The sequence below is a fragment of the Triticum urartu genome, chromosome 3 (genome assembly GCF_003073215.2).
Source record: "Triticum urartu cultivar G1812 chromosome 3, Tu2.1, whole genome shotgun sequence".
NCBI classification, from domain to species: domain Eukaryota; kingdom Viridiplantae; phylum Streptophyta; class Magnoliopsida; order Poales; family Poaceae; genus Triticum; species Triticum urartu.
In genome coordinates this window covers 154,934,139-154,958,733 of record NC_053024.1, presented here as the reverse complement: position 1 = coordinate 154,958,733, position 24,595 = coordinate 154,934,139, and the positions used below count along the sequence as shown (strand labels likewise).

General features: G+C 48.6%; 1 protein-coding gene across 1 annotated transcript; it reads left to right on the top strand.

Moving 5' to 3' along the window:
* The first annotated feature begins 15,937 nt into the window (after positions 1–15,937).
* Positions 15,938–24,099, top strand: LOC125543390. Its single transcript, XM_048706714.1, has 12 exons — positions 15,938–16,131; positions 16,779–17,204; positions 17,945–18,276; positions 18,805–18,879; positions 19,025–19,127; positions 19,904–19,992; positions 21,004–21,115; positions 21,756–21,809; positions 21,921–21,969; positions 22,602–22,705; positions 22,936–23,051; positions 23,270–24,099. Exons 2-12 carry the CDS (start codon positions 16,794–16,796, stop codon positions 23,598–23,600), a joined length of 1,776 nt encoding a protein of 591 aa, XP_048562671.1. The 5' UTR covers positions 15,938–16,131; positions 16,779–16,793; the 3' UTR covers positions 23,601–24,099.
* The last annotated feature ends 496 nt before the right edge of the window (positions 24,100–24,595 follow it).

Below are 24,595 nucleotides of genomic sequence, written 5' to 3'. Positions count from 1 at the left end.
TCGCTTGGTTTTCCTTTTCAAGAGCCCGGCAACGGTCTACGGCGGCTTTTAATTCTACGGCCATATTAGCCATCTTCTTTCGGCTCTCGCCATGTGCGGCCTTCTCGACTCGCAACTCTTCGGCCGCCTTCAAAGCAGCCACATTACCCAATCTTGCTTGTTCCTTGGCTCGGGCAAGTTCCGCCCGCAAGGCTTCAATAGTGGCAGCTCCATCTGCAGTCATAACATGTTAAAAACACTGGCATCATACTCTTCCTATTTGGCGTTTACCAGACAAGGATCCTTACCCTGCGCCTCGTCAAGCCTTCTGTTAACAAGCTCGATGTCGGCATCTGCCGCATCCAACCGCCGTTCTAAACGGGCAAACTGGCTAGTCCGGCTGGCCACCGGAGCTTCCATCTCCTGCACATAAAGGTAGTATGGTTATTACCTGGGAATATGATCCTCCGTTCGTCATCGTTTCCGACGACAACCAGAGTCTCAGGGGCTATTATCTACACAGGACACACCTAGCATGTGCAGGACTATTACACATCCCTTTTCACGTACCTCAAAGCTTGTCAGTAGACTCATAAAAGCTTCATGCAATCCGCTTTCGGCGGACGATATCCTCTCCATCACCATATTCATCAGCACACGGTGATCATCTGAGATGGCCGCTCGCCCCACCAACTCCCTCAGAACGTCCGATCGCACACTAGACGGCGCCGGACTCTTTTGTCTACCCTCTTTGGGAGCCGGACACTGGGAGCCTCGGGGATCGATTGGATCACCTTCTGGCCTCTCCGCACTCGGAGAGGCCCTCCATGACGACACTTCAGGGTCGCCCGCTTCTGGAGCAGAGGAGTCCGGAGGAGGCGTCTCGCTCTCCATCATCTCTGGAAGAAGATCCCCCGAAGACGAACTCATTTGAGAGGGGCTAAGGCCCGAACTGCACAAATACATGCGGTGGTTATTTTCTTAGAAGGAAAAAGATGGCATATCTGTACCACTAAAGTTTTCGGGTCACTTACGACTCCCGGGAGAATTGATCCCCCCGTGGACTTTGTACGGCAGCACCGCCCCCCGAGGTAGGGCCCCCGGTAGAAGATTTCTTCTCCCGTTTGGAAGGTTCGGCTTCCGAATTCCCGGGCGCAGTCCTTTTCCTTTTCCGGTCGTCTTCCTTCGTGGAGACGCTCGCTCCCTCGGTTAGAATAGGCAGCATTGGGGGCCCGCGTCCGCCCGCGTTACCCTCCACATTATCTTCCTTGGAAAGCCACCTCGTCATATGACATATACATGGTGGACACCCCAAAAGAGGGAGAGGGCGATGGAACAGCGGAGGATGACCCCTCCAAGAAACAGCAAAAGCGCCGGCGTCAGCGGCGCCGCTCAAAATCCCGCCAACACAAAAACGGCGATTCCAGCACGGGAGATAATAATACCCCGAAAAGCGCCGAAGAACATCCCCCCGAGCAAGATTTAGCACAGGAGGATGGAGAAACCAGCCCTCATGAGAGAGCGGCCGACAGAGAGGTCGAGGACGATAATTGTATGCCTCCCTCCGAAGACGAGGCAAGCCTCGACGACAACGAATTCCCCGTGCCGGAGGATCCCGTCGAACAAGAGCGTTTTCAACGCAGGCTTATGGCCACGGCAAGAAGCCTCAAGAAAAAACAGCAGCAGCTCAAAGCTGATCAAGATCGGCTAGTCGATAGATGGACTGAAGTCCTCGCGGCCGAAGAGCATAAACCCGAACGCCCCTCCAAGTTCTACCCGAAGCGCAAGTTGCTACCCCGATTAGAGGAGGAAGCACTCGACGTGGCCGACAGGCCACCTCGTGGCCGCGAGAGAGAGGCCTCATGGCCCTCCACCCAAGCCGCACCCCGTACCAAGGCACGGGAATATGCGCGGGACTTACGAGACATGTTGGAGGACAAGGCAAGGCAAACAAGAACGATCTACGGATCACGTAGGCGCCCCACGGCTCGAGACGATAATCGTCACGCCGGCCACAAATTCGGCAGGGCCGAACACAGTAGAAAAAGCTCATTGGAGCTACGTCATGATATCACCCAGTACAGAGGTGCACCCATTGTGCTTCACAGACGAAATAATGGATCATCAAATCCCTGAGGGTTTCAAACCCGTAAACATCGAATCATATGACGGCTCAACAGATCCCGCGGTATGGATCGAGGATTATCTCCTTCATATCCATATGGCCCGCGGCGATGATTTCCACGCCATCAAATACCTCCCACTCAAGCTTAAAGGACCAGCCCGGCAGTGGCTTAACAGCCTGCCAATAGGGTCAATCAGCTGTTGGGAGGACCTGGAAGCCGCATTCCTCGACAATTTCCAGGGCACCTATGTGCGACCCCCAGACGCTGACGACCTAAGCCACGTAATTCAGCAGCCAGACGAATTGGCCAGGCAATTTTGGACACGGTTCCTAACAAAGAAAAATCAAATACTCGACTGTCCGGACGCAGAGGCCTTAGCAGCCTTCAAGCATAATATCCGTGACGAGTGGCTTGCCCGGCACCTAGGACAGGAGAAGTCGAAATCTATGGCAGCACTCACGGCACTCATGACCCGCTTTTGCGCGGGAGAGGACAGCTGGCTTGCTCGTATCAACAATATGACCAAGAACCCTGGTAGTTCGGACATTAGGGACGTTAGTGGCAGGTCACGTCGCAACCAACAGAAGCACCGCATCAACGGCGACAATGCTAAGGATACGACAGTTAATGCCGGATTCAGAGGCTCTAAATCCAGTCAGCGGAAAAAATCATTCAAAAGGAATCTTAGGGGCCCATCCAGCTTGGACCGAATACTCGACCGCTTGTGCCAAATACACGGCACCCCCGAAAAGCCAGCCAATCACACCAACAGGGATTGCTGGGTGTTCAAGCAGGCATGCAGATTAAGCGCTGACAATGAAGACAAGGGGTTGCATAGCGATGACGACGAGGAGCTGAAGGAAATATGCCCTAGAGGCAATAATAAAGTTATTATTTATTTCCTTATATCATGATAAATGTTTATTATTCATGCTAGAATTGTATTAACCGGAAACATAATACATGTGTGAATACATAGACAAACAGAGTGTCACTAGTATACCTCTACTAGACTAGCTCGTTAATCAAAGATGGTTATGTTTCCTAACCATGAACAAAAGAGTTGTTATTTGATTAACGGGATCACATCATTAGAAGAATGATGTGATTGACATGACCCATTCCATTAGCTTAGCACCCGATCGTTTAGTATGTTGCTATTGCTTTCTTCATGACTTATACATGTTCCTATGACTATGAGATTATGCAACTCCCGTTTATCGGAGGAACACTTTGGGTGCTACCAAACGTCACAACGTAACTGGGTGATTGTAAAGGAGCTCTACAGGTGTCTCCAAAGGTAAATGTTGGGTTGGGGTATTTCGAGATTAGGATTTGTCACTCCGATTGTCGGAGAGGTATCTCTGGGCCCTCTCGGTAATGCACATCACATAAGCCTTGCAAGCATCACAACTAATGAGTTAGTTACGAGATGATGTATTACGAAACGAGTAAAGAGACTTGCCGGTAACGAGATTGAACTAGGCATTGAGATACCGACGATCGAATCTCGGGCAAGTAACATACCGATGACAAAGGGAACAACGTATGTTGTTATGCGGTCTGACCGATAAAGATCTTCGTAGAATATGTGGGAGCCAATATGAGCATCCAGGTTCCGCTATTGGTTATTGACCGGAGACGTGCCTCGGTCATGTCTACATTGTTCTCGAACCCGTAGGGTCCGCACGCTTAAGGTTTCGATGACAGTTATATTATGAGTTTATGCATTTTGATGTACCGAAGTTTGTTCGGAGTCCCGGATGTGATCACGGACATGACGAGGAGTCTCGAAATGGTCGAGACATAAAGATTGATATATTGGAAGCCTATATTTGGATATCGGAAGTGTTCCGGGTGAAATCGAGATTTTACCGGAGTATCGGGAGGTTACCGGAACCCCCCGGGAGGTATATGGGCCTTAGTGGGCTTTAGTGGAAGAGAGGAGAGGTGGACAGGGCTGGGCCGCGCGCCCCTCCCCCCTAGTCCGAATAGGACAAGGAGAGGGGGGCGGCGCCCCCCCTTCCTTCTCTCTCTCTCCTCTTTCCTCCTTCCCGAATCCTATTCCAACTAGGAAAGGGGGGGAATCCTACTCCCGGTGGGAGTAGGACTCCTCCTGGCGCGCCCTCCTCCTGGCCGGCCGCACCTCCCCTTGCTCCTTTATATACGGGGGCAGGGGGCACCCCTAGACACAAGTTGATCCACGTGATCATATTCTTAGCTGTGTGCGGTGCCCCCTTCCACCATAATCCTCGATAATATTGTAGCGGTGCTTAGGCGAAGCCCTGCGACGGTAGCACATCAAGACCGTCACCACGCCGTCGTGCTGACGGAACTCTTCCCCGACACTTTGCTGGATCGGAGTCCGGGGATCGTCATCGAGCTGAACGTGTGCTAGAACTCGGAGGTGCCGTAGTTTCGGTGCTTGATCGGTCGGGCCGTGAAGATGTACGACTACATCAACCGCGTTGTGCTAACGCTTCCGCTGTCGGTCTACAAGGGTACGTAGATCACACTTTCCCCTCTCGTTGCTATGCATCACCATGATCTTGCGTGTGCGTAGGAAAATTTTGAAATTACTACGTTCCCCAACAGGAGCCTCGGCCGCCGAACAACAATGGACAGAAGGGTTTTCCCCCACAAGTGCGGACGGTGAACATGATATACGCCACCCACGTCCCCAAAAGGGAGCGGAAGCGCGCGTTAAGGGACGTATACGCGGTAGAGCCAGTCGCCCCAAAGTTCAACCCATGGTCCTCCTGCCCGATCACCTTTGATCGAAGCGACCATCCCACTAGCATCCGTCATGGCGGATTCGCCGCATTGGTTCTCGACCCAATTATTGACGGATTTCATCTCACTAGAGTCCTTATGGACGGCGGCAGTAGCCTGAACCTGCTTTACCAGGATACTGTGCGGAAAATGGGCATAGATCCCTCGAGGATTAAGCCCACCAAAACGACCTTTAAAGGCGTAATACCATGTGTAGAGGCCAGCTGCACAGGCTCAGCCACACTTGAAGTGGTCTTCGGATCTCCGGATAATTTCCGAAGCGAGGAGTTAATCTTCGACATAGTCCCGTTCTGCAGTGGCTACCATGCACTGCTCAGGCGAACCGCATTTGCCAAGTTCAATGCGGTCCCGCACTATGCATACCTTAAGCTCAAGATGCCAGGCCCTCGAGGAGTAATTACGGTCAATGGAAACACCGAACGCTCCCTCCGAACGGAGGAGCACATGGCGGCCCTTGCAGCGGAAGTACAAAGCAGCCTCTCCAGGCAGTTCTCCAGTCCGGCCATTAAACGTCCGGACACAGTCAAGCGCGCCCGGAGTAACCTACAATAAGACCACCTGGCACGTTCCGAGCAGGCGTAGCAATGCGGCCCCAACCCCAACCCCCGCAAAAAGGCGACGCCAGTACTTCGCGTGCATAACTACGCCCTAGAAATACCATGGGCATAGGGGGAGGGGCACCATCACGGCACGCCCAAAACACGGCTTAAACCGCACCAGGGGCTGCCGACCTTTTTTATACTTTTCTCTTACTTCCAGGGCTCTACTCTTCGGAAGGCTCGTTCGGCAGTTCAATTGCCGCACAAACGACGCAAGGACCAGGGAAGCAGACAAGCCATGCCGCATTACAGAAATCCCAGGTGGTCTCTATCACGAGCAGTATACCTGTTTCGCATACTATCCCGCAGCTTGCCGAGATATGTTAAATAGTCCAACTTTTCGTTTATCGCATCACTTGTATCGTTCTGCTTTGATCGCAGCTATTTCAGTGAACAATGCGTAGCTTTTGTCCATTTTTTGCATTACCCTTTTTTATATATATATGTTCCTTAATGACATGTTGCACCCGTACACTTTGGTACGGCCAAAATACGCCAGGGGCTTCAGTACCCCTCAACATGGTGTGAGAAGTCCGAACACTTTAACAAGTGCGGCACCCCGAACTTATAGCATTATATGCATCGGCTCCGAATCATGTCTTGGGTCAATAGTTGGGTTTGCCCGGCTCCTATGTTTTGGTGCCTTACGTTCCGCTATATCGGCTAAGGTAGCACTAGGAGAACCACTGCGATTGTGCCCCAGTTGAGCTGGGCCGAGCACCTCAGTGGAGAAAGCTAAAACTGACTGTCATGATTAAGCGAGAGCTGGTCGCTGTTCGAGAGGTTTTTTCGAGTCCCTAAAGACTTATGCTGCTTCAGGCGAGGAGCCGGCTCTGTCCGGCCAAGGCGTGGATAGCGCCCTAAAATTGGTCTTCCGAATACTAGGGGCTTCGCCGAAATTTAAAATTATAGAATTCTATGGCTAAGTGAGAGTGTTCACGCATTATAGTCCGATTGCCTCGTTCGTTGGGCTGAGCGCCTCCCTCGAAGGACCCAAATATGGGAAAAAGAGCGCCCAGGTCTATCCCCGAACACCCCAGCACTAGCGGCATGGGGGCAGAAGCTGACGACTCACCATCTCTTAGTATTGATAAACAGCCGCACAGAAGGTAATATTTTAAATTCAAGTAGCATTGCTTAGCGCATATGAACAAGTTTTCAGCGCACAGGATAACACGAGCGGGTTTTACTCAAAAAATATATCCTTGGTACATTCATCCGCAACAAGACGGGCACCCTTCAGAACATCCTTATAATAATTCTCGGGCTTGCGATGCTCTTTCCCCGGAGGTGGCCCGTCCTTCACAAGCTTCTCCGCATCCAGCTTGCCCCAGTGCACCTTAGCACGGGCAAGGGCCCTACGGGCACCTTCAATGCAGACGGAGCGCTTGATGTCTTCAAGCCCCGGACAGGCCTCCACCAGCCGCCGCACCAGCCCGAAATAGCTCCCAGGCGGAGCCTCTCTAGGCCACAGCCGAACTAGGAGGCCTTTCATGGCCTGTTCGGCCGCCTTATGGAGCTCGACCAGTTGCTTCAGCTGGTCGCTCAGGGGCACGGGGTGTCCGGCCTCAGCGTACTGAGACCCCTGTTCAAGAATTCATCCGATTAACCAGTTAACTTGCCGATTAATCCCTACTCATAGGGTCCCCGAGTAGCCGATTACCTGATAAATCGTTCGATTAATTGATTAAATGGCCGATTAACTTGCCGATTAGCCTATTAATCCCCTACTCACCAGCCGACCGAGCAGCTACCAGTTAACGATTTCCTCAACAATGACTGAGACCAGAACACCTTCTCCGTCGAGCTGCCCTCCTCGGCTCGATAGAATGCGGCGGCATCAGATACACTCCGGGGAAGATCTGCGAACGCTCCTGGAGAGCTCCGAATTCGGGTAAGTAACAGGTAACTCACGTTTATGTGTTTGCTTTGCATAAAGAATGCCTTACCCGCCGCAATCTTCTTCACCTCATCCAACTCCTGGAGGGTCTTCTGGGACTCGGCCTTGGCAGACTTGGCATTTTCTATAGCTGTCGCGAGCTCGGACGCTCGCGTCTTCGAGTCAAGCTCCAAACCCTCATGTTTCTTCATGAGAACTTGGAGCTCTTTCCGCACCTTGCCAACCTCAGCCTCATACCTCTCCCGCTCGGTGCGCTCCACGGCCGCACTCTTCTCGGCCTCGAGCAGTGCTTGCTTAAGGGTCGCCACCTCAGACGTGGCCCCTGCAATAGCCATGTCAATCCTGTCATTTTTTGCAATTGCACCTTTTTATATACATATTCAAATAGGGTATTTCTTACCTTCCTTCTCCTCGAGCTGCTTCTTGGCACGCCCGAGCTCTTGCTCGGCCTTCTCGAGACTCTGCTTCAGCACGTCCACTTCCGCAGTCAGTGCGGCGAGCGCTAGCAGAGAAGCCTGCATACGCATATTGACTCCTTTTGTTAGACTCCTGCGAATTCTTTGATCCTCTATTCGGCTTTTCTTCCCGGATGCCCAACAGAGCATCAGGGGCTACTGTCTATGGGGTAACATTATTTGAACATTCTTTACTTACCTCAAAGCCTGTTAAAAGGCTTGTACAAGCTTCAGTCAGTCCGCTTTTGGCGGACTAAACCTTCTGGATCACCGCACTCATAATAGTGCGGTGCCCCTCGTCGATGAAGGCACCTTGGAGCGCCTCCAACATATTGTCCGGCACCTCCGGTTGGGCGGAGGTCACCGGCATGGTAGGCTTGTTCCTCTTGGAAGGAGGTCGCCCGCCGGACTCTGGAACCCTTGAAGATTCCGGAGCTGTGTCCGGCCTTAAGCCGGACTTGGAGCCCTGGGGGGTTTCATCCCCTTTACTCCTGGAGTCCGGGAGGTCGCCTTGCGGCGCCCCCAGGACCACCTCCTCCCAGCTTGGAACCTGTTGGGACAACACTTCGGTGTCGTCCGCAGGGCGGGGGGATGAAGCCGTCGGAAGCGAGTTCACCTCCGACGGGTCCAGCGAGCCGCTCGACGATGCGTCAAGCCGGTCTTTGGGTGGGCTGCGCAAACATATTCGACATAAGGAAAAGCTGTGAGAAAAACGAATACTATGAATTACCCCGGTATCCGGACACTTACGATTTCGCCAGGGGCTTGGCCCTGGGCTGCCACTCCTCTTCGTCGTCGGCGGCGTCGGTGGAGCAGTCCGGAGGAAGGGTTTTCCCCTTCTTGGACCCTCCGGCCTCCTCGGGGAGGGCGGCCTTCCTTTTCTTCTCTCCTCCCGCTGGAGGGGGAGAGGTCTCTTCTTCTTCCTCCTCGTCTTCACAAGAGGAAGGCGCTTCGGGACCGTCGGATGACGAATCCGACACCTCCTGACGCCGGGCACTCTTTCGAGTCCCCGTGGCCCTTTTCGTGGCCTTCTTCTCCGGCACCACATAGGGCACCGGAACCAGCAGCTTCGCCAAGCGAGCGTCCGCTGGGCCTTCGGGAAGAGGAGCCGGACAGTTGATTTGTCCGGACGTCTCCACCCAATCCTATCAAAGATAAGGGAACTCAGATCCCGCATAGAGTCAAACCATGAAAAACTGATACCCTGTAAAAGGACAAAAACGGCTTACCGCATGAGCGTGATGCTGAGTACTGAATCCGCGATCCTCGGCGGCGGATGCGGGAGCCTCGGCGCCCTTGAAAAGCACCCTCCAGGCATCTTCGTACGTCGTGTCGAAGAGCCTGTTTAGAGTTTGATGTTGCACCGGGTCGAACTCCCACAGGTTAAAGGCCCGTCGTTGACACGGGAGGATCAGGCGGACGAGCATAACCTGGACTACGTTGACAAGCTTGAGCTTCTTGTCCACCAGGGTTTGGATGCATGTTTGGAGTCCGGTCAACTCTCCTTTTTTACCCCACGACAGGCCGGTCTCCTTCCAGGAGGTGAGCCGCATGGGGGGTCCGGACCGAAACTCGGGGGCTGCGACCCATTCGGGGTTGCACGGCTCGGTGATGTAAAACCATCCCGATTGCCACCCCTTCAGGGTCTCCACAAAGGAGCCCTCGAGCCACAGGACGTTGGCCATCTTGCCAACCATGGCACTGCCGCACTCCGCCTGGCTGCCGCGCACCACCTTCGGCTTGACGTTGAAGGTCTTTAGCCATAAGCCGAAATGAGGGCGGATGCGGAGGAAAGCCTCGCACACGACGATAAACGCCGAGATGTTGAGGACGAAGTTCGGGACCAGATCGTGGAAATCCAGGTCGTAGTAGAACATGCGCCCCCGGACAAATGGATGCAGAGGGAAGCCCAGTCCGCGGAGGAAATGGGGGAGAAATACCACCCTCTCATGGGGCCTAGGAGTGGGGATGAGCTGCCCCTTCTCGAGGAGTCGATGCGCGATGTCGCTGGCTAGATATCCGGCCTTCCTCAACTTTTTGATGTGTCCCTCCGTGACGGAGGAGACCATCCACTTGCCTCCCGCTCCGGACATGACTGGAGAGGGTTGAGGTGGTAGTGCGGACTTGGGCGCTGGAGCTCGAGTGCGCAAGAATGGATAGGCAGAGGAGGAAGAAGGCGTGGGTAAAAAGGTGGATCATTATCCCCTTATATGGGTGGACGCGATTATGTGTCCCCACCAGCCTGGTAAAACTTGCTTATCTCCAAGCGCCATAATCAAAGACGCGGTTGGGTTACCCACGCCCGTATTGATGAGAATCCCGAAATGAGGGGACACGATCTCTGCTTTGACAAGACGTGCCAAGGAAACCGCCTCGCATAACGCGCTAAGGTGGGATAATGAAACGATTGGGATAAAGGCTTGGCCGTGGCGTGTCGCACCACGGAATACGTCAGCAGATTAGATTTGTGTTAATATTATTATTCTCTCTATGGCAATATGTGAAAACTTATTTTGCAGAGCCGGACACTATCTTTGTGTTCAAGATCTTCTATGAAGTATTTGGAGGAGGAACCCGCCTTGCAATGCCGAAGACAATTTGCGCGCCGGACTCGTCGTCATTGAAGCCCGGTTCAGGGGCTACTGAGGGAGTCCTGGATTAGGGGGTGTTCGGATAGCCGAACTATACCTTCAAGCCGGACTCCTGGATTATGAAGATACAAGATTGAAGACTTTGTCCCGTGTCCGGAAGGGACTTTACTTGGCGTGGAAGGCAAGCTTGGCGATACGGATGTTCAGATCTCCTACCATTGTAACCGACTCTATGTAACCCTAACCCTATCCGGTGTCTATATAAACCGAAGGGTTTTAGTCCGTAGGACGACATACACATCAACAATCATACCATAGGCTAGCTTCTAGGGTTTAGCCTCTCTGATCTCGTGGTAGATCAGCTCTTGTAATACCCATACCATCAATATTAATCAAGCAGGACGTAGGGTTTTACCTCCATCGAGAGGGCCCGAACCTGGGTAAAACATCGTGTCCCCTGCCTCCTGTTACCATCCGGCCTAGACGCACAGTTCGGGACCCCCTACCCGAGATCCGCCGGTTTTGACACGCCGAGGCGGGATTTGGGGCGGCGCTTGCGTCGCCGCTTTGACTGCTTTTCGAGGGAACAATCCTTCAGTGCGTCCTTCCGTTCCTCGCTGTCATCTTTGGGTGCGTCCATCATGTATACGTCATATGACGAGGTGGCGTTCCAGGGCTCGATAGGCGCTGATTCTTCATCGTCTCCTTCATCGGCGTCCATACCGTCGATGTCGTCGGAGTTGAAGTCGAGCATGTCGGTTAAATCGTTGACAGTGGCTACCAAGTGGGTGGTGGGTGGGTTTTGAATTTCTTCATCGTCCGAATCCCAACCTTGCTGACCATAGTTCGAGCAGGGTTCTCCTGATAAAGAGAGAGATTTTAGTGACTTCAGGATATCGCCGAAAGGCGAGTGCTGAAAGACGTCCGCGGGCGTGAACTCCATGATCGGCGCCCAATCGGATTCGCTCGGTAGGGGCGCGGAGGGTTCGGAGTCCGGAGAAGAATCCGGCTCCATGGAGTCACGAGTCTTGCAGAGTACGGGGCTGGTGTTCGGCTCAACCGCCGTTGGGATCGCATCCCCCGAGGAGGCGTCCAACCGCCCGTCCTCGATCGGCGCGGTCGGCTCCGAACCAGGGGCCGGAGCCGATGCAGGTGTGGCCTCCAGGGCACTGTTCGGCGGCAGAGCTAGATCATGCTCGTCGTGATAGTGCGGCGCGCTCGGCAGTGGTTCGAATCCGTTGAAGATCAAGTCCCCGCGGATATCGGCCGTGTAGTTTAAACTTCCGAATCTGACCTGACGGCCAGGGGCGTAGTTTTCGATCTGCTCTAGATGGCCAAGTGAATCGGCCTGCAGTGCAAAGCCGCCAAAGACAAAGATCTGTCCGGGGAGGAAGGTCTTATCCTGGACCGCATTGCCATTGATGATCGTAGGAGCCATCGGGCCTGACGGCGACGGCACAGAGGAACTCTCAATGAAAGCACCAATGTTGGTGTCAAAACCGGCGGATCTCGGGTAGGGGGTCCCAAACTGTGCGTCTAGGCCGGATGGTAACAGGAGGCAGGGGACACGAAGTTTTACCCAGGTTCGGGCCCTCTCGATGGAGGTAAAACCCTACGTCCTGCTTGATCAATATTGATGGTATGGGTATTACAAAAGTTGATCTACCACGAGATCAGGGAGGCTAAACCCTAGAAGCTAGCGTATGGTATGATTTTTGATGTGTATGTTGTCCTACGGACTAAAACCCTCCTGTTTATATACACACCGGATAGGGTTAGGGTTACATAGAGTCGGTTACAATGGTAGGAGATCTGAACATCCGTATCGCCAAGCTTGCCTTCCACGCCAAGGAAAATCCCTTTCGGACACGGAACGGAGTCTTCAATCTTGTATCTTCATAGTCCAGGAGTCCGGCTTGAAGGTATAGTTTGGTTATCCGAACACCCCCTAATCCAGGACTCCCTCAGCGGCCATTGAGGGGTTGCTCAAGGATGAGGGGTTGCACAATTGCTCAATGGAGAAATCTTTCGCTTCATGTGGAATCTGATTGTAAGGAAGCCATAAATATGGTGAAAATTGAGAAACATGATAGATCAAGATATGTCTTCTTAGTTCGAGAGATCAAATTGAAGCGGTTAGAAAGAGAAGCTTGTATTACTCATGTTCGACGTGCTCAGAATTCTGTAAGCCATTTTATGGCTAGTTATAGTATATCGTTTAGTCAAACTGTTGTATGGCTTGGCAATGGGCCGACAGGTGTTGCACACGTATGCGAGAATGATTGTAACAACTTTGAGTAATACAAGTTTTTTTCTGTAAAAAGGAAAGGAAGAAAACACACACTTCGTCGCGCCATCTTCCATTGATACTACGAAACTACTACACAACCGACACTCCATGCACGATTTGTACATGATTGGTAATCAGATGGATGTGTTGCATTATATACTATGTTTGGATGGCTGGATGTTTCACTGAAACATCGTTCATGGATCATGAGAAAAGCGCCGTGTGCATAGCAATGTTCTTGATATTATTATGGCGGCTGCTAGGAATCAGGTGCATGATTTCCCTGATTAGCCGTCCAATCTGGCGCTGGTGCCCATCGATCGCAGCAACACATCCCGTTGTATGTTCTCCTCTCGTCTCTCATCCACACTGCATCTCCTCTGTAACGAAAACGACGATGACGCAGAGAACTGATGCACCCACCGTGGCACCTGCCGGAGACCTCGCAGCACCGGTGCCACCGTCGAGCGCCGCAACTCGAAGAGCCACCGGTGACCGTCGCATCGCAGCACCAAGCAACCGGGTGCCGTGCTCCATGGCGACACCGAACGCGGCAAAAAGCTTCAACACGGCACCAATGACAGCCCAACGAAGCTCCATTGCAGCCCTAGTTGTGCTCCATTGCAGCCCCGGCAACCCCGGCGACACTCCGTTGCAGCTCCGGTGACCTCAGCGGGCACTTCAGCGCAGCACCGGCGGCCTCGGCGGTGCTTCATTGCAGCACCGACGACACCCCACGAACTCCATTGCAGCTTCGGCGGTGCCCAATTGCAACCCAGGCGACCCTCGTGGTGCTCCATTGCAGCTCCGGCGGCGCTCCATTGCAACCACATCGAAAGCTTCAACGACCCCGACGACGCTCCATTGCAATATACTGCACCATTGGAGGCTTGCACGGGAATGTTGTATAGGGGTTAGCCGTCCGCAGCGGTGGCACTATAGCTGGCCAAACATTAGCACTGGGTCGGCCCGGTAGCACGCAAGCCCAACACGATCCAGGCACGGCACGGCCCGGGCTAAACGGGCCAGGCCCGGCACGCGGCACGCCATGGGCCGTGCCTGGGCCTGGAGGCTAGGCACGCGGGCCGGCACGGCATGGCCCGTTTATGTTTTTTTTAAATATAAATATATATGTCCTATATAAATACCTAATACCTTAATATGTTTAATATTTTCATAGTGCATGCGTATTTTATTAGTGCTTGAATCTAAGTAGTAGTAGTGTTATAGTGTAGTCTTTGTATTTTTCTATCCTTTTGTAATTATAATGTATGTCTTGTATTCTTTTATTCTTTCATATGGGAGTTTTAATGATGTATATGTGCTAATAAAATTCTAGATTTATCTCACATAATAGTCTACCAAATTTTGCAATTTTCTACATTTTTTGGCCTTTTTTGCTGTTTTCAGAGGTATTACAAAGAAAAAGAAAAAAATCATGCCAGACGGGCCAGCGACCTCCAACGGGCCGGCGTGCCTCGTGCCGGCCCACGTAGCCTACGTGCCGTGCCTAGGCTGCTAGCTCCTGCCCGTGGGCCGGCACGACACGGACTGGTTATTATTCGTGCCGAGACGGGCCGTGCCGTGCCAGGCATGTTTACGGCGGGCCGTGCCGTGCCGGCCCGTTTGGCCAGGTATGGGTGGCACTGTTGTCTGCTGCAAAGACCGCCATGGTTGGAAACCGGAGCACCACTCCTGTGAGGGTGAGTGGTGTTGCTTGTATGGTGCTGCAAAGTAGAGATGAGGCGTGCTGCGAGCGTCGGCGGCGTGGTGGCTGCAAGTGGAGAGGGGCTGCCGCGAGCCTCCAGTGCCTCTCACCGGATGTGGTGGAGAAAGAAATTCCGACGAGTTTCATCAGGGTCGTGCGTGAGAGGATAAGGAAGAACAATTTGTCTAATTCATATCTAGATGTTTTTTTAAGGATGTCACATCTAAGTTTCTACAAACATATAATGCAGCAACAAGAAACAAAAAAAAGTAGGACACAAAAATAGACCACAAACAGAGTGGATATCAGTTTAAATGTGACATAACTATGTCATATTTAGATGTGTTCTAGATAGATCCAAGGAAAAAAGGGTGCGGTTAAAGCGGTTTCCAGAAAAGCAAAGAGTTACGCGATGTGAGGCTAGGACGGGTAGTTGACCAAGCGTGAGATGCATTAACGTGGGTGGGCCATAGACGCGTGACGCGCAGATGCGGATGAATTAAAGTGTTTTCCTATTATTATACCATGGATCTTTCACGTTCATCACTATCTATTATGGGCAGTGCTACATATCCATCGTCGGATAATGAAAAAATACCCGCCGCCTCGTCGACCATTGGATGGACACCCTAATAGTCGTCCGACGTGTCCACGTGAGCAACCACCATTTTACAACAAGAGTGATGTTGTGGTATTTCGGCAACAAAGGTCTTGTTGCAAGAAATTCCCGCAACAGAGGACTTGTTGCAGAAAATTCCCGCAACAAAGCTCTTGTTGCAGAAATTTATCGCAACAATGGCCTTGTTGCAGGAAAAATAATTCAATGATTTTTTATGAAACAGGGCCCTTTTGCAACATGCCCTTTGCTGCAAAAACAAAACCGCCTCCAATGCCTCGTCGCCTTTGTCCACTCCGTCACAAGAGCTTGCACGCCGTGTCGATTGACTTTGTGGGCATTGGTATATCCTACAGGATCTTCGGTGGCCAGATCCGGTGAGAAGGGTGTTGCTGCAGGAACTTGGGCGGTCAGGCGTTGCCGCAGGAACTTGGGCGGCCAGATCCGACGAGGAGGTCGGCGACGGCCATGTTGAGCTCGGGCACACCAGCGTTCATGGCGGAGGCAGCCAACCGCGGCGGTGCTCGCGCTGGACCATGCTCTAACGAGATCGGTTCCCATGTCGACAACATAGATTTCCATGACTGGCTTGCTCCTTATCCATTCATGAGCGACATATCGAAGAGGAAAAAAAGAAAACCAATCGTTGCAGAGACAGTGCTAAGTGGCCCTCCAGTAGGACACACGTCGCACATATGAGACGGCGGATTCTCGCGAGTGATCCACCGGCTGAAGGCTAGAGTTTCCCATCTTTTTTCTATTGTCTTGTGCCAAACGGGAATAACCACATGTCATCGCCATCTTTTTTTATTCTGTGCCATCGATCTTTCATCCGATGGCCCAGCTTCATTTTTTTATTTTTCTACCCAGGCCAGGGCGTACCGCTTCTCCCTCCTCCCTCCCCTCCCTGTAGCGCTTATCTCTCCCAGACTTTTCCCCATTCCCCTCGAACCCTAGCGGCCGCCGGCGACGACGCCGTCGCCTGACCGCCCCGCGACCGACCACGACCTGCCGAGCTCCTCCGCGACACCCTCGACCCCGGCCTACCGACGGCTGCTCCTTCTCTTCCTCAAGGTGAGCTAGCTCGGCCAGAACCCTCCCTGCCCCAATTTTCTTTGTGCTCCGAGAGGAGCGGCGCCAAGCGGAGCTCGCGGCGGCGCAGGTGATTCCTATATCCTCCTTCTCTCATGTCTCCGGCCATCTACCTCTCCGCCGCAGCCCATCCCTTCCCCGTGCGTCCCCCACCCCTTTCCTCTCCGCCTGGCCCCCTCCGGCTGGTGCCCTCAGCGGCTGCGCGGGCGGCTACGAGCACGATCCCGCGGCCCATATGCCATTCATGCCCCCTCAGTCTCCATGTCCGCCTGCTCCCTGTCTCTGAGCGCGTTTGCCGTTCCCTGCTCTCCCTGTGTATGTGCGCTGGTGTCCACGATCTGGAATCCTTCAGCTAAAATGTTTCCCTGTCATAGCAGTTCGTGTCAGCTAGATTTTTCACAGTTCGTAACAGCACCATCATATGTTCACTTTTTTTTTCTGAATGCTACTTGCAGTGTTTTATATGTACACCTAGTTTCTAAATGCTATTTTTAGTGTCTACATGTATAATAACCTATCAAATTTGTAATGTCCAACATCCAAACGGAGCCTAATGGCATTTTCGAACTTTTGGTTTTGACCGGTGGTATTTTAGCTATTCTCTCAAAACCGATCTCTCCTTGTCCCAGGACACAAACTCAAAGATGGGAAAGGGTGACAGGGAGAAGGAAGCGAAGCGCCGACGACGCGGCCGCAGCAGCAAGAGATCGCGCAATGCCACACCCTCTTCGGACTCTGATTCTTCCCCTTCGCCGGACTCCTCTCCTAGCCGCAGCCCTGGGCCCCGGAGTCGCAGTAACAGCAAACCTGAAAAGTCGTCCTCTTCTCGTCGCCGCCGCCATCACCATAAGAGCAGCGGCCGCTCACGCAGTTCCCGGGACGATGATAGACATCGTCACCGGCAGAGGCGCCGGGATGAGCGTGCCCGTCACAGCAGCGATGGCAGCGACCTGTCGGGATCAGGCTCAGATGATTCAGGATGGATGGAGGAGGCGCAGGAAATCGTCCGTGGCATTCTCAGTGAATTCCCTGCCATCACCAGCGAGCTTCGTCAGGTATGGCATTCAGTAATTCGATTCGAGTTCTCCAACAAGAATTTTCTCTATTATATGTTGCCTGACTCTGGACCTGCACAATTGTATCGTGAGAAAAGATTAATTCGGTTAGTTTGCACGACACAGTTGCCTATCTGACGTGAAAACTGTAGCCATTACAGCTGAAGTGGGTAAATTGTAGTTGTGTTCTAATTATGGTGATGTTTAAAGGTGAAATGTCCTAGTATCTTAAAATTGTAAAAGATAATGTATTTCAGGATATTACAGTGTCAACCAATTAGTATATGTAATGTGCATCATTTGAATGATGACATGCCTATATTTTTCACAGGATGTCAAACTTCTGCACTCAGTCAAATTTTAAGTCAAGTCGCTACCCAACAGTTTAGGTGATTTGTGGACTAATCGACTAGTTGACCAAGTCCATCACTAGTTAAACCAGCTAGTAGGCACTTCTACAGTCACAATTTCACAGCAAAAAATAACAGTAGAAAGCATTTTCAATGGGTATGAGCTCACTTATTAGTTATTACATGCACATTTTCTGTTGTTCACGACCACTCCTCTTCTATCAACTTGGACTTTTGGATTTTACTCAGCTGTTGCCTTTGCTACTTGCCTCTGTCGTCACCAGTTCCACTGGATAGAAGTTTTTGCCTTACTTCCATTAGTTTTGCCTTTTTGTACTATTGGCTCTGATTTGGAACAATAAGTTACTTGTGACTTTTGTTAACATGCAGCTTCTCCAAATGATAGATAGTGGTGAAGGCATTGATATTTCCGGAATTTCTGACAAGCCATTGGTGAAGCGTTTGAAGAAACTTTTCAGATCCCTGAAATTGAAAGAAAGTGCAAATGGAGCTTACTTGCTTTCAGCAAAAGGTGTTCCTACCCTTGATGTTGTTGGACCAGTATTAGAAGCAAGTGCCAAACATGGAAATGATCCAAATGAAACTGTGGCACAAAATAGACAACAAGTACCGTTGCCTAACTTTGACGTACAAAATAAAGATGACATCCCTCCTGAAGATGGAGGAAAAGTTGACCGGGAAGAGGACACCCCTATAAAGAGGTAATGCCTATGTGCCAGAATTGCTCTGTTAGAAAATATTGTTCCTGGTTATAGCTGACTTCTTTTGTCATGATTACTCTGCTAGAAAGTATTTGTTCTTTTAGCTAGACTTGATAAATTTGCCAGGTTTGGTCTATCCTGAACTAGTTTGGGTAAATTGTCCGTAATGTAATGTCAGGTTCTCGTTTGTACCCTAGTGGCACTAGCAAAGGGCACTGTGAGGTTTGTTTTATAACGCATGTCTACCTCCGCATACTGGCTATTGGCGTCTGTTCTGTATATGCCGGCATACAAGGGATTCAGGATCCTCTTTCTTGTTCTTTTGTAATTGTTGCCATTTCTCTTGCACAAAACGTGTTGCTATCCGGGAATTCGTGCTTTCTAGATTAGGCATGCACTAGGTGCTTAATGGAGAGGATTGCTCTTATAAATTACTTATTTCCTAGTCAGATGTTATTTTCAACGCATTAGGATGCTAGTTTATTACCATTATTCAATTATAGTCCAACAAGGTTTTGTTGCATGCAGGGTAATTGGTCCTGCAATGCCATCACGTGAATTACTAGCTGCAGCAGCCGAAATGACAGAGGCTCTTAGGTGCCGGTAAGATATTGTTTTATGACCTTGTGATTTGTTACTTAGTCAACAGCTGACTACACAGGCCCTTAAGCGTTGCTTTGCTTAATGAGTAACTCATTCAGCACTGTTTTATGTTCTTAAATAGTAACTATGTTTTCTCTATCTCCAGGGATGCTGAATTGGAAGCTGATGATGGATTTCTTATAGGTCCTCCACCACCAGCCATGGTCGCTGAAGCTGCATCTGCAAATGAAGCCGAGCGATTCGAAGAGGTACACTTTCAGCGACATTTTCATTTTCGCAAAATTTCATCCAATGTTTTTCAGTACAAAAATGTAACTTTGAAGTCCCTCCAGCATGTGTCAATGCAGCATTCTCCAGTTATTGTGTGGTCTACACTATTTCCTGATTCTTGTAGTTGATTATTTCTATTCAGCTTCAATAATTGCCTTAGGTCCTCTCTTCATGCCAGACCTTGGTCTTTTAGCAGACATCATAAATTTGCTGTATGGCCCATTTGTCAGAAATATGTGCACCATCAGTATACTTGTTAGGCCATTTCTTGCTATGTCTTCACTATGTCTTACCGCAGCACCTTGGGTGTAGTTTACACTCTTACCAATTGCTTGCCATGCTTTTTGTTTATTCAGTTTGCTGCTGGCAGCATTCATATAATCTATAGAGCCAATTAGCGTGAATCATCTATATTTCCTGTGCTTACCTGGCATGTGATTGGTATTTGCAAAATCTTCTACTGAACATTATGCGAGGTTATTTGTCTGTGACACTAACAGGAATGTTCATGAACATATCTTTAATTGTAATCGGGACCCCAATTTGCTGTTCTAGGATAGTTTGTTTGGAGACCTAATCATAGGCTTCTATTATAGCTAAGATTCTGAATGTTTAGCTGGCTTTTGATAAACTTCAGTGGATTGAAAATGATTTTTTTTCAGGACATATACTTGAGTCTTTCCTATCACATACCTGTTCTCATTTGTCGTGCACCATTAACTTTTAATCTTAATTTTCATGGAATTGGGTGTAGGTTACTCGAATATTGGGCGCTGATGCAGATGCACTCTATGATGTTCTGGGCATAAATTGGAAGATGTCGTCTGATAACATCAAGAAAAGGTCGTTATTTGTGTACATTCCATGCTTATTATACATATTAATATACTCCCTCCGTCCCAAAATAAGTGTCTCAACTTTGTACTAACTTTAGTATAAAGTTGTACTAAGGTTAAGACACTTAATTTGGGACGGAGGGAGTATGATATACCTGTATGTAGATAGGCAGCAGAAATTAATTAAGTTTTTTCACAATAGTTGCAAATGACGCAGATCTCACCTTCTGTTGAGAATAATGAAAATGTGCAGGATATTATATGATGGCAAATATAACAAGTTTAATGTTCTACTGTCTCTTGTAATTTTTTCACATCTCTGATTCATCTCTGTCATGAAATGAGCCCATATCATCATAGAGTTAAGAATGTGCTAAGCAAAACAAATGAAAACGTCTATGGAGCTCTAGTTCCCAATAATTTACTACTCACATCCAATACCTCTTGAGGATAATTGTCCATGGTACATTGTTATAATCCTATGGAGATCTGTTGGGTTCATAAGTTCAATGCATTGCCCTTTGTTTTGCGAGTATGCAAACAGCAAACAGAATCCAACCGAGCAGTACATGCTTAGGTTGATTACTATTGAAGAAAACTCTTATGATGTTTCACAAAATAAACTTCTGGCAGACACAATTGGATGCCAAAATAGGCCATACCCCCAACTTCCCTGGCTATGTGCCAATACTTGTTCAACTTGTTCTTTGGTCCTTATTTCGAATATCCAAGTTTCAAAATTTGAATGGTGTCTTCCTACGGTTATCATCTGTCAAGATGTTTGGTACTTTGCCCTGAAGTTACTGTGCATTTGATACTTCACTGAAGTCGGTGAGCACCTGTTTAAAATGCCTGAAGTTGAGCTGCCAATTGATGATCTTTCATATCGAGAATCACTTACCCTGAAGTTGGTGTGCATCTTGTCTCCTGTATTGAGCAAGCTTATTGATTGATCTACTCTCTCTGTTTTGCCTTGTTATTTGTCAGCCTGATCAATCATTCTTATCTTGTATTATAGGTATTGGAAGCTATCTCTTTTAGTGCATCCGGACAAGTGCCCTCATCCTTCAGCACAGGAGGCTTTTGTGAAATTGAACAATGCCTTTAAAGACTTACAAGACCCTCAAAAGGTACATGTCTTGAATATCATATGATTTGCCAAATGTCACAATTATTTAAAATAGCTATCCATTTGCTTTCTTATGAAAAATAATAAATTAAATGTTTGGATGTGTTGAGATAAAATAGTCTGAAATGAGTTTCTGATTCCAAACAACAGAAAATATTATATATTTGCCAAGGAGAAAATATTGATGTATGATGCTGTATGCTCAAATTGCATTCTGTTCTTGGATAGGGCATCACTCCGCCTACAACTATTGACTATTTTGCTACAACACACATTTTAAGTTTGGTGGAAGGACTTATTACGATTTTTCTTGATTTTGGCCTGCTAATGGTCTGACAGTACCGTCTGTAGCAATGCAGGAAGTTTGAGGTAGGTTGAAGGGGGAAAGTACTGATTTTCTTAGTATTTAACTTTGGTCGGTACCACTGTAAGAATAGCGATGCTTGCAGAATGAGTGAAGTTCAGTCTTCTAGAACTTACAATACACCTCATATCGCATTTTGTTGCCCACAACCAGCAATATGTTTTTACACTAATTAATTTGTTTTAATGCTAGCTCACTATGTGATGTCAGGAATTACTTAGCTTGCTTTCCCCTTCTCAACTGATATTTTGTGCTGACTACGTATCATTGATCGCAGAGAGGCGCAATAGATGAGAAGATACAAAAGAAAGAAGAGATGGAACAATTCGAGGTAACTTACGCTACATATTGATTTGTCAAGATCGCCTTTCTAGTGGTTAGGACCACAGACAATAGTACTCTTAGTTGCATGAAACCTGATCCTTTTTTGGTATTTTTGTAGGTTGAGCTTAAAGCAATGCGCGAGGCTGCAGAATGGAGACGATTACAAGGTACCACTAACAACACAACAATGCGAAAACTCATAAATGTGCTAATGTAGGAAAGATGATAAGAGTTGCAGTTAATGATTTGGTTTCATGTGGTGGTGTGGTGGCTGGAGGAAAATTGTTTCTTAAAGCTGGGTTTGATTGACCATATGGTCCTATCATAATGATTTGATTTGCGCTTAACCTTCCTACCATAGATATTCTTTTCAGGCGTGTTTGTATTTCTCAGCATTTATTTGTAGTAATTACATTTAATGTAATATGGTACAGCAGATAATTGTGAAAAGTGAAGAATAGAACAGGATATCAATATGGTATCTTTTGGAGATGGATTTTTGGCTCCTGAGCACTTACACACCCTGATAAACAGTAAAATCCGAAAAAATACCTTTTTTTTTCTTCCAAAAAACCTGAATTTCTAGACAACAAACATGGCTGAAGGCCCAGACCACCTGGATGTCATTCCTTCACCAAAAATTTGCATGCAGGTAGAACACTAAGCAATGTTTGTTGCCCAAAAAATTCAGCTTTTTTGAATTTGTTTTACTTTTTTCGGATTTTACCTTTCATGGCGGGTGCGTTTGAGCTTGGGAGCACAGTACATTTTCTGTATCTTAATAGCTATTTGTTCTTAGGTATATCTCTTGAAGGCGATGAAGAACTTTTGGCAGTTCCGAAACAGCCAGAGGCACCACCTACACGAGACGAATGGATGACTACATTGCCACCTGAAAGAAAAGTAAATGATCATAATATATCTCCTTAATTCACTGTTTACCTATGCCCTAAAGAGGGAAACGGTACTTGTTACTCCCTCCGTCCGAAAATACTTGTCATCAAAATGGATAAAAAGGGATGTATCTAGAACTAAAATACGTCTAGATACATCCCCTTTTGTCCATTTCGATGACAAGTATTTCCGGACGGAGGGAGTACATGTTTGTATCTAATAATACAATTATTCCACAGGCTGGAGTACCAATGCATTCAACTACGGCATTTAGCATGAATGGCAAAGAAGGACGTGGTGACACAAGTGCATGGACAGATAGTCCACTTGATAGAGCCCAGAAAGCACAGCAGAAGTATGATTCTGCCTCTGTTGTTTTCGCTCTATGATACACTATCAGGCAACATGTTCTATACCAGCAAATATGACCAGAGTACTGTCACAGAGAGTGGCTTGGCACAACAAAATACCAGCAGTTTTTGGCGACATTTTTGTTCGTCATAGTACTTGACATGCTGATATATGAAAACAATGATGTACTACTGGTGATAATGTCAATGATGTTTTTTGCAGCTACTTAGAAGCCTACAACAAAGCAAAGGCAATTGCAGATGGACATGAAGAGCAGGGCAAAAGCGCAAATGCTTCTCTTGTGGATAAATACAACTCCTCCAAGCGGTCGGTATCTCTTGTGCAGAAGCACCGAGAGAGCAAAAAGGAGAAAAAAAAGCAGAAGCAACAACGAGGGAAGGAAGAATGGGAGGAGAACCACCCATGGAAGCCGTGGGACCGTGAGAAAGACTTGACCGCTGGGCGGCAAAATGTGGCTTTGGATCCAGAGAACACGGCACAAGGATTGTCGTCCCGTTTCTCATCTGGAGCTGTGCAGAGGAACTTCCTGTGAGCAATTGCAGCCAGGCTGCTTGAGGCAATTGCAGTCAGACTGCTTGAGCATGCCTTGATTGGTGGCCAGTACGAGGGTATGTATTTGGCGTCGGACCACAGAGTTGATAGGGGCACAGAAACCATAGAGAATGTGAGGTTTGTGGCGTTTGCTATACGAGCTAGGTTCGCATGTTGTTTTCTGGAGAGAGCTGAAGTTACCAATACATATAAAAGAAGGTTTTGCTTGTGAGTTGTTTCAAACTGTATAACAATCCCAGCTAGGTCTCCGTTCATGGCTCACTATTGCCGAGTGTGAAGAAGTACTACATCTAGCAACATCCATTTGAGTGACATTTATTTTGGGACGGAGGGAATATGTTTTTAGAGTCAAAAGGATGGAATAATGTTGTATACAATCCTGCTCTGTTACAGTCATGGGCTGATCATGCTAATCTACTGATAACTTATTGCAAGTACAGTGAAGTGTGCGTTGGTTAAGTGATTGATAGCTTTTGCAAGTGAAAGGTGTTTTGCAAGTTGGCTGTTTAGTTCATTTGTTACGGTTACCTTTATGTTAAGCACATCACTTAGTGTTTATGGATAGATAAACTAATTGATAAGCCCATTCTGCACCCAAGTAATAAGCTCGCAAATGTTTAAACATAAAGGTTATAAGAGACTTTCTCTTCATCTTCCACTTATGGTTGCCCTTGTCCTGTAACATATTTCCCCTTAGTTCCTGCAGGCATTAACTAGTTATTTTGTTTTTTTCTTACAATAAACTCTTGCTTTGCCCAACAGAAGCACCGCTTGAAAGAGTTGAAACTTTTTTTCTAAGCTACAACATGGGAGTAATTTTTTCAAACTGATTTCTTGTTCAGAATTTGAACTTTAAAAGTTTTCATAGAAACGGCTTTTGGTGACAATGTGCCCAAATTAAGTAACCTACACATGATCTCTCAGAGATTCATGAGTGCGATGTCGAGCCGGGGTATCGTGGGAAACTTGCTGGCT

What these genes read in the sequence shown, in the direction of transcription:
- LOC125543390 (XM_048706714.1), top strand. Translation starts at nt 16,794, where the DNA reads ATGGGAAAGGGTGACAGGGAGAAGGAAGCGAAGCGCCGACGACGCGGC. An exon ending in TCACCAGCGAGCTTCGTCAG is followed by an intron (nt 17,205 to 17,944) that starts GTATGGCATTCA and finishes GTTAACATGCAG; the next exon opens with CTTCTCCAAATGATAGATAG. An exon ending in GCCCAGAAAGCACAGCAGAA is followed by an intron (nt 23,052 to 23,269) that starts GTATGATTCTGC and finishes TGTTTTTTGCAG; the next exon opens with CTACTTAGAAGCCTACAACA.